The following is a 9,976-nucleotide window of genomic DNA, read 5'->3' on the forward strand; positions in this document are numbered from 1 at the left end:
TTAAAAAGGCCATTTCTCAGGCCTAAATCCCCAGCCTACTGCCCATTAATTCCTCTCAGAAATAATGTACGCTTTTCTTCACTTAGTGTCTAGTGCCTGTAATAATTCTTTGTCCGTAAGACACTCTGGAGCACTGGCTTAAATCCCCAGAGGCTGTGACTTCTCCCCACTCCTTCACAGAAAGAAAAGTTTTGGCCATAAACAAAGGTACTACATGCAAGGATTTCTTTATCATTGATAGTGTTCACAGAATTTCACATTCAAACATAACAGAATTTCTAGTAAGGACCATCCAGATCCATCTGCAAACAGAATATGATTTACACAAACAAAACCCAGGCTGGGCTACCCAGGAAGGCGTGGAGATGGGACAGTGGCTCAGGTGGGACGGTGGCTCAGGCAGCCCACTGCGCTCAGGGGCTGGGTCTTCCGAGCAGAAATGCAAGCACAGCCCAGGTGGTGACGATGCCACAGACTCTGCAAGACAATGACACTGGTCAGCAGGCCCGCGGCGGCCAGGCAGGGTCACGTGTGAACCTAGCAGGTTTGGGGCAAGCGCCGCAGGCCTGCCCATTCTCCCTGACTCTGTTCCCCCAGATGTCATCTCTTCTATTATTCTCCTGATGCCACACTGAGTTCCTGCCTCCCAAGGTTAGAGTGGGTCTGGGGTGCAGACAAGTCACTTTTCCTGGTGATGTACCTCAGGGGCTGACAGAGGAGAAAGGGTTGCCAAAGAGCCAAACGTTTTCCCTCAACAATGCTGTTGTCTGTAGACATGGCCCCTAACCAGCAAACCAGAATCCTCATGAAGCCCCATTAACGGCAACCCATTCTTTCTAGTTATTCAAAATCTTGGATTCGGCCCGGTGGCGCACTGCTGCAGTGCGCCACTTGGGAGCGCGGCAACGCTCCCGCCGAGGGTTCGGATCCCACATACAGACCGGCCGCTCACTGGCTGAGCAAGGGGCGGGCGCAACACCGAGGGTTGCGATCCCGTTGCCGGTCCCGGTCCGGTACGGGCGCGACGCTGAGGGTTGCGATCCGTTGCCGGTCACGAAAAAAAAAGACAAAAAGGGAAAAAAAAAATCTTGGATTCGTACTCAACCCTTCTCGGGTCTGTTGCTGACCCCCTCCTCTCGCCACCCCCTACCACCACACCACACTGTGCCTGGCCGACGCACGGGCATCCTGGCTGCTCCCTGCCCCGTCTCCTCTACGGTCTATCTCAACATGGAAGACAGAGCAATGCTTTGAAAGGAAGTCAGATCACGTGCCTCCTCTGCTAAAACCCCAATGGTCTCAAATTTCTTCCAAGAGTGAGGCCCACAGTCCTCTCCCATGTGGCCCCCACTGGGACAAGATCCAGTTCCTTCTCACAGTGGCCCTGCTGCCCCCTCTGCCAGAACACTGTCCCCAGATTGCTCTGCCTGGCTCACTCCCTCACCTCCTTCGAGTCTTTAATGAGGTCCCCATCATCTCCTTTAAACTACAACCTCCCCCCAGGCACCTGCCACCCCACACCCGACCCCTTCTCTCATTTTTAATAAACACTTGTCACCTAATAAATTATACGGTTTACTTGTTTATTATGTTTATTTTATGTTACCTCCCACTGGTGTGGGAGCTCCAAAAGAGCAGAGATTCTTGTTTTGTTCACTGATAAATCCCTAGAACCTACAACAGTGCCCAACACAGCAGACGATCCACAAATGTGTTGAATGTTCCTGAATAATACTCAGTTCATCACACTTGTCAACACATGCCAGCTAGTGCACTGTGCTAGAAGCAGACCAAATGGGGAACATGGAACAGGCCTTCAGCCTGGTCACTTACTGCAACAAGCAGTTGACATTTGGGGAATGTCTCCAGTACCGATACACGGAGAGCTGCAGGGTCGGGTGGCCCCTGTACTCCTTCAGGACATTCCGCAGACTGCCAAGAGAAGTTTGCTTAGGTGAGCCGAGCAGCGGGACCACACCACCTGCTGCAGTCACACGCACGGCAGGTAAAGGCAAAGCGCTGGGGCGACTGCCAGGGGAGGACGAGCCGGAGCCAGGACACTCACTCCTTAAACTTATTGGTCAGCAGCAAGAACTGGCTTCGTGTGAGTCGCCTGACATCAAACTTGCAGAGATTGTGAAACTCGTGGTAGACCTGCTGCTCACTGACCCCAAGCCACTTCCTGACACTGAGGATGAGGATGGGGGGCCGGATACTGGGATAATCAGGACCAGGAAAATTCTAGAAAACATGAAGAACAGAAGAGATTTTCCACAACTGTGACTGACATCTTATCCAATTTACAAATCCTAAAAGAAACTAGGAAAGGCTGTTTGGGGTTGGGAGGGAAGAGAAGCAAAGGAAGGAAGGAATGAGGCCACGTTAGTTTTGGCAGAAACAAGAAGAAATAAAAAGCTCATCTTGGTTACTATCAGAATCCCTCTAACATACCCCAGAGAACACGAGGCCACTCCCACCCTGCACCTCTGAATAGAGTAAAGGAGCGAAATGAAAATCTACTCACGATTTTAGGGACCCCAGCTCGGATGAGATTCACTTGGTTCACGTAAGGAGCCAGCACATGGAGGTACTGGGAAAAGCAGGGCTCAGGGATGGGGCTGTTGCTACATGCACAGAGAAAACCCCAAGGCATTAAGGCCCACAGGAATTGGTGCCCACGTCCTCGGCCACAGCCAAGGATCTGGTCACAGAATAGGGGAAAGACACTGCCTCATTCCCTCCCCCCCCACAAGCCTTGAGGCTAACGTCAGTGCGCTTGCCCCAGCTGGCCAATATCAAAGAGCTCTCTCAATGGCCCAAGCAAAAGCAGAGCTTCCGGACGGTCACCATCTGTCAATGACACTTGGATGAAGATCTCTCTGCTGACAAACATTAGCAAATAGGCTCAGAGAATCAGTGAGAGGCCACTGTTCAAAGGAAGCACTATTTTATCATCCCTCATTCCACCAGCAGCCCCTCCTCTGTCTAGGGACCACACACGCACACCTGAGCCCAGGCCCCAGGAAAAGCAGAGGCCATGTGGCCAGGCGGGCCTGGGCAGCTACAGAACTTCTCTAAACCAAGCAGGGGTTTTAGGTTGTGAGGATTAAAAGAAATAAAGGACGTGAGATCCAGGGGCCCGGGGCACTGAGGTGCTCTGCTGCTGTTAGCTCCTTCACTGTCCAATGCCCGTGTACCTACCCATGGGCACTTACATGCTGCCAAACCACAGAAAAGGGGAGACAGGCTGGCAGAGTTCTTATTTAAATTATAAGTCTCATATCAGTGTGACATAAAACATTTGCATTTATAATATCCATTGCTAAAACAGACTTAACGGGCAGTATCCGAGTTAACAGATTATAGTCCAAAAGTGTTTCTAAGTCATTCCCAAAGAACATGTTACACTTCTGATTAGCTCCTTCACCTGGCCTGCTAAATCCTATAGAAGAAATGTACACACCAAGGACAGGGCTGTAGAACACATATGTCAAATGCATATCCGGCGCTGCATGCCCAGTGCTGTAGGCATCGAGGGCAATGCTGCCATGGGGAAACGTGCTACAATTCCAATTTGGGGGTTCACAAATCTCTCCCCAGCCTTATTCCAAGACACGGCCCTTCCCCCCAGCCTATGTGAAACCCAGCAATGTGTCATTCATTGACCTGAACACTCTATCCTTCGACTTCATTAGTGTTTACATGGTTACGAGAATACACGTAGGTAACAGACCAGCACACGTACCAGGCTGGGCAGTCCTGAAGCAGGCATTAGAACTGAAGCCTAGCCTCACTGCCCGGGGCTCCTGATGATGTGAATTCTCTCAATGCCAAGACAGGGCCACAGGGGCCAGAACCCACATAGGCAGGAGTTGGGCGGTAGGAAAGGGCTGCTCTTATGGAAGAAGGCTGTTGTCTACAACTGCTGTGCTCACTGCTGCCCAGTTGGGGACGAGATATCGACACAAATTGACATTCTCCATTCTCCCTTCTTTGCGAGAGCCTAGGGACCAGGCCGGGGAGGGGTCTCGGCTTACAGCAAGGGCTCAAAAAATCCTGACCACTGATTGAATAACAGGATAAAAGGAAAGAACACTTACCCGTGCAACCTCTGCAGGAGCAAGTGTGCCACTTTCAAAAGAACTGGAAAAAAAAACAACTAGAAATGTAACAGACCTTAAGGCCTTATCGAAATATGCAAACTCGTGCTTTGTTTGCATTATGTGCAACCCAACCTAACATAAATAGAGAACCTAGGGTGGCAGGGGCTTGTCACCAATAAAAAGTTAGTCTCCTCTGAAAAGAGCAGCACCTCTTACCTGATCCACAGAGGAAGGCGTCATACGCTGCTTCGTGGGGGTACTCCATCCCAACTGAAGCATTTTTCCGCAAGTAGGAGAGAGTGCATCGAGCAGCCATTAGAAACACGGCCTGGGCAAGGAAGTCTCTCTCCCCACCCTAGATCAACATCCCCGGCAGCTGTGACATGTGCCACCACCAACTGTTGTGTGCGCCCCGTGCCGGCCCCATACCACCTTCACCTTGGTCCTCCTCACGGTGGAGAAAGCCAAGAGCTCGGAGCTTCCTGGCAGACTAAACACCACATGGAGAAACAGAGCACCCCCTATGGCCTCGGCTGCCTTCTGGAATTGCTCGTTTTGAGGGCAGCTATCATATGGAATAGAGCACAGGAAAACCATGGAGGAAAAACCCCACGCAGACCTCCCACATCCCTGCTGTCCAGGGAGACCAGGGTTGAGGAAAAGCCCTAGCTCAGCACCTCAGCACTTTGCCACCATGCAAGGAGCACGCGCTCATGGAGCATACCATATTTTTCACATTTCCTTGCGTGAATAATCACTGGTCCAGAATTCTTGGTGGGATTTAAGTCACTATTGGGGAAGAAAAACAGGATAAAGAACAATTTGCTGAAAATAATTTCTTCTTGTTCTCTTCTCAGCTCATTAAGTTAACATAAACAAAGATATGTCTTCAGTATGTTTGGTTTTCTTTTAGTGCACGGATCTAGAAGGTCCTGGTAACTAGGCAGTAGGGCACTTCAAAGAACAGCGGGGCAGAAGTCTCCAGCAAGATAGAGAAGTCGCTGTCTCTGCCCTCTGGGGCTGGTGGAGCAACTAGCGAGCAGCAAGTACAGAGATGATCACACCTACATCCTACAAATGCAATGAGAAAGCTGAAAGTAATGGCAAAAAATGTTTGTGCGGGGGTAGGGTGTGAAAGGAGATGATGAAGCATGAAGTGCTGGAGGAGACATCAAGTGTCAAGTAACCGATGCCACAAGTGGGAAAGAGCACCTATCAGCACCCAAAGGTCTGCTGAGCAGCCCAGGAGGCCAGCCAAGGCTGCAGACCACCACGCTGGGAACAGCTCCAAGAAATGCCCTCCTTACCTGTTCAGGACTTTGTACACTTCTGAAAGGTTTGAAACCCTTGGAAAATTCAGTTCCTAAAATTATGGAAAATAAATCAGAATAATGCATTTGTGCTTTTGTTTAGTCTCTGCTTCAGGTGTTACCAAATGTCTATTAAAATGACCTGGAAAATGCTAACTCCTACAACCTCTTCTTTCTCTACAAATGTTATATGTCCTTACTCCTTAATTACAAAGTCAGAGTACCTAGTATCCTTGGGTCTCCTAGAAGGAAGCCCAATAACCCAGGCTAGGAAAAAAACTGTACACAAACCCACACAAACCATCTCCCTTAGAAGATTTATTTAAGAGATTCCACAAACATAGGAACCCAAGACACCAGGCCAAGGCCAAGGACACATATGTAGGATACAGGCATTCTAAGGACTAGAGGGTGTTGGTGCAATGTCAGGAACCTAAGTCCTAAGAGTTCCTCATAGCTAGACATGCATGAAGTATATTAACTGTAATAAGAGCTTCTCTGGGCAGAGATGTACCAAGTAACCCACTCCCATTTCGGGGGCCCTTCCGGAACAATTCACTCTAAGTGATCACCCTAAGGCTTTACAACATCGATCTGATTCCCCTTTCTCTGTTCCTCAGTTTAATTTCTAAAAAGCATTTAGACCAGGGGGGGGGTCCCAACCTTCCTTGTCCACATGCAGTGCACAGCCTAACTGCACAGGAGTCACCTGGGCAGCTTTAGAAGTACCACCTGGCCCCACTCTAGACTGGAAGAGAAGCTGACAGTGGGGTCTAGTGTCGGCATTTAACTTCCCAAATGATTCTAAGGTGCTGTGAGGGTTGAGAATTCATGACCTTAGCGCTCGATAAAAAAGATGTTTCCTCAAGATTTTTCAATTGGGGACTCCTACCCTGGTGCTCTTTACAAATGTTGCAAATATTTATGAGGTACGTATCAAGCTCTAAGATGAATTGTTCCATTGTCAGATCTAAATAAGTACACAAACTATATGCAAATAAGTCAAAACATGGGAACTTGAAAGAAAAAAAAAATCATATATAAGCTAATGACCCATAGGTGCCAAAATACAAAAGGAAGCTGGTCCTCCTTTTTTCAAGATAAAAGGGCTCAAGAAACAATTTTTTAAAAAGAGAGAAAGCTAAGTGTTACTGGTATGGACAAAGCAGTCCTTAACCCAAAGCAATTTCATTCCTTACCTTCCAGATATCCTTTGTCACATTCTTGGTATCAATGAGAACAGGAAATAGGTTGTGGATATTCTGCTTAAATTGATCGTAGCTTTCTGAGAGAGAGAAAGAGCCAGATAGTCAAAAGTGAGTGAGTTTGTTGGTAGAGATGGGAAGGAACATTCTCTAATCCAGCTTGCCACCAACACTAATAAAGAAAACAAAAACAAAATAAGAACTGAAAACATCCTTAATCCTAACCACTAAGGATTTCTAATTTCACACCAACCTGCCATCATCACTTTTAATAGTAAAGGCCATTTATGGTTTTCCATTAAATTCAGGATGCTTTCAATTGCCAACGTTAGTTAACATAGTTTGAGAAGTTCTAGCCAATGGAACAAGAGATGGAGAAACAGATATTACTAGAAAGACAGATACAAAATCATCATTTGTAAATGAGGGTTCAGAGAAAATCTGAGAAAAATCAACTAAAACTCATTATTAATGAAAGGTAAAGTATCCTGATAAAAGAAAAACATTTTTTAAAAAGAACTAGTAATTGGTGAATTCAAAGTTACAGCTGCATATTAAGAGGTTTATTCAACACACACACACATACACACACACTAAAAACAAATACACCCTGCAACCCTCTCCCACTACTCTCCCATTTCCTGTTGCCCAAAGGCAACTACTTTCAATCCTTTTCCTCTTGGCATCTCTTCCCATATCTTGAAGCAACACGTGAATGCTGCAGTTTCAGGCACTTCACCACAGACTTTCCTCCATGGAGGGTAATGACCGTCTCGTTCCACCTCCACCTCACCACACTGCCCACCACAAGCCCTGGGTGCATGGGGGGCTACAGCCGCCCCTTGGTACACCTGCACGCCGTTATTGCAGAAGGGCTCTGCAGTGGCTACAGTGACGTCTCCTTTCTGGCACAGATTTGTTCTCCCTTCGATTATTGTTTTGCTGCGTGCTCAGTTTTTTGTGAGTGCGTATTATTCATTTTACCCCTAATATCCCCTAAATCTCTCAATGTGCTCAAACTCAAGTGTTTTATCAGTTCATTTCTTAGGGAAGTATCTCCTAGAATTTTTTTTCAGCGGTGGGCCAGTATGGGTATCCAAACCCGTGACCTTGGCGTTATTAGGCTGTGCTCTCACCAAGCTAACTGGCCAGCACTCCTAGCACTTTCTATCCCTTCCAGTCTAGGCTAATGTTCTCTGTACATACATATATCAATTCATTTAATCTCACAAAAATTCTGATACTGGCACTAGTACCTCATCTTATGGGTAACATAAAGTAACTTGCCGGAGATCACACACATAGCAAGGGGTGTAACAAGAAGCCCACCGTGGCCCTGGAGTCCCGGCTTTTAACCACTATGCTGCACTGCCATATGTCCAACAATAGAATCAACCACAGAAAAGGAGGATACAGCCATAAGACAGTATCACATGACCCTGAAATTACACTTATTAGATTTTTAATGACAAAATAATGTCTTATGTGAAAAAGAAAACATAAAATTAAATACATAGTGTGATCAAATATGTAAAAACTCAGAGAAAAAAGCAAAAAGCATTAGGAATATAGCTGAGATTAAAAATGACCTCTCTCCCTCACACATTTCTGATTGTGCCAAGTTTTATACAAGTATGAACAACTTTGGTAAAGAGGGGAGGGGCATCAATTCAAACTTAAGTTTTTCTCCCTTGGGAAAGTCTCCTGGTCTTCCACTCTGGAAAGATGGTAACAGACACAGATCAGAGTACAGGACTCTGCCTGACTTCTCCAGAAACCTGCAAACACTCGGAAGGAATGTGCATTTTAGGAGCTACCTCACGGACATGATTCTAGACAAATCCCCTGTCAGATGGCAAACCAGGATAAAAGGAAAAAGAATGACAGGTCTGTCCCTACCTGGGAGAGGTCTGAAGAACTTCTCATGGAGATGAAGCAGATCCATCATCATATTATGTCCCACTAAGGGCTACTTGGAGTAAATCAACAAGTGAGAGAAAAGAATTTAAAAAATAAAGGCAGACACCATAGACTAATAGCAGTTTCTTGCAAAGGATGTAGCTTAAGAACCCACTGCAAGTGGTCACATGATATTTCCATCCTCTCCCTTTCCACCCCCATGATGGGTAAAAAACGAAGAAGAAAAGAAAAAAGCAAGCAGGAGGCACTTAAGGCAGAGTCCACATTGGGAGAGTAAATTGTGAAGCAGATATATTCAGTTCTGGGTAAGTTAGCATTGAAATCCCTGTGTTACCAAAAGGAGCAAAGAAATTGTAGTATTTCATATGGACAGTCTTTCCCCAAACTAACCTATCATGATTTGGTGAAAGCAAGGTTAGATCCAGAGAGCCAGCTATCAATGAGAAGGAATCACTTATCTTAAGAAATCTTATTTTATTGTGGAAGGATCCTTCAGAATCTATGGCCAGAAATACAAAAGATTGCTAAAAGCCAAGAAAAGAGATATTTTTTCATACCTTCTGGGCTTTCACAAGCATCTGGAAAAAGACAGAAAAACCCCTCGCAGAGAGAAGAATCTTCTCCTTCCAACGGCTCTCTGGATCACAAGAGGTGTTCTGCAGATACCAGCGGTACTGTGTGCTAACCTTCCTCACTAACACCTGAAATGAAGAGCAGAGACAGCTTCCCTGAATCCTGGGTTACTGGGAATGAGGCGTACAAAAATGGCTGTTCATCTCAAAATGAAAGGAAAGGAGAAGAAAAAAAAGAGCAAGAGAGAGGCCTTTTTCAGAGGCCAGATTTGGCCCACTAAGATGGAGCCACTAAGGATGCCCATCTCCCAGGAGAGAACTCACCCCTTCATCTTGCAGCACTGTCCAGATGTTGGGGAGGGCCTGCCTTAGCACCAACTGGACCTCAAAGGCCCGCAACCCTGTGGCAAGTAAACACAAAGTGCATACAGAACCTGGAACAGCATAGCACCTTCCCTACAAAAGAAGCCCGAGAGGAAGAGATGCTGAGACAGGTGCCTATGCTTGTGAGCCACGTGGCAGGGCATGATTCTCAAGGCCACTCAAACAGGTGATGCTAAAGAGTTGTTTGTGTGGTTAGAGCTACTACTATTGACCGTGTTGAAAATTAAAACTCTAAATGTTAAAAAAAAGTTCTTTTAAAGTAACAAAAAACTCATTATACATTACAAAAATGACATTTATGAAATATAACTATTTTCCAAAATGAAAAAACCCTAGTGAGAAGAGTGACATTGTTTTACATTTTTGCAAATCTCTTTAACATCTGGCTGGAATCTCATATCTGCTTCTGCACTCGCTCTGTTGTGATATGTTGTGGTCAATGAAGCATATGAAGAAAATGCAGCCTCAAACAGATACGTAGA

At 46.2% G+C, this 9,976-nt stretch overlaps 1 protein-coding gene across 1 annotated transcript; it reads right to left on the minus strand.

The window, feature by feature from the left end:
* Window positions 1-210: 210 nt before the first annotated feature.
* LOC103582525 (poly(A)-specific ribonuclease PARN-like domain-containing protein 1) lies at window positions 211-9,566 on the minus strand (the record flags this gene model as incomplete). Its single annotated transcript, XM_008564092.1, has 12 exons — window positions 211-477; window positions 1,834-1,932; window positions 2,066-2,241; window positions 2,525-2,624; window positions 4,101-4,143; window positions 4,320-4,373; window positions 4,828-4,892; window positions 5,411-5,466; window positions 6,613-6,698; window positions 8,518-8,587; window positions 9,096-9,239; window positions 9,435-9,566. Coding segments are annotated over 12 exons (1,089 nt in total), but the record flags the coding sequence as incomplete, so codon positions are not given.
* Window positions 9,567-9,976: the final 410 nt, after the last annotated feature.

The sequence above is a fragment of the Galeopterus variegatus genome, unplaced genomic scaffold (genome assembly GCF_000696425.1).
Source record: "Galeopterus variegatus unplaced genomic scaffold, G_variegatus-3.0.2 Scaffold16614, whole genome shotgun sequence".
In the NCBI taxonomy this organism is placed as follows: Eukaryota; Metazoa; Chordata; class Mammalia; order Dermoptera; family Cynocephalidae; genus Galeopterus; species Galeopterus variegatus.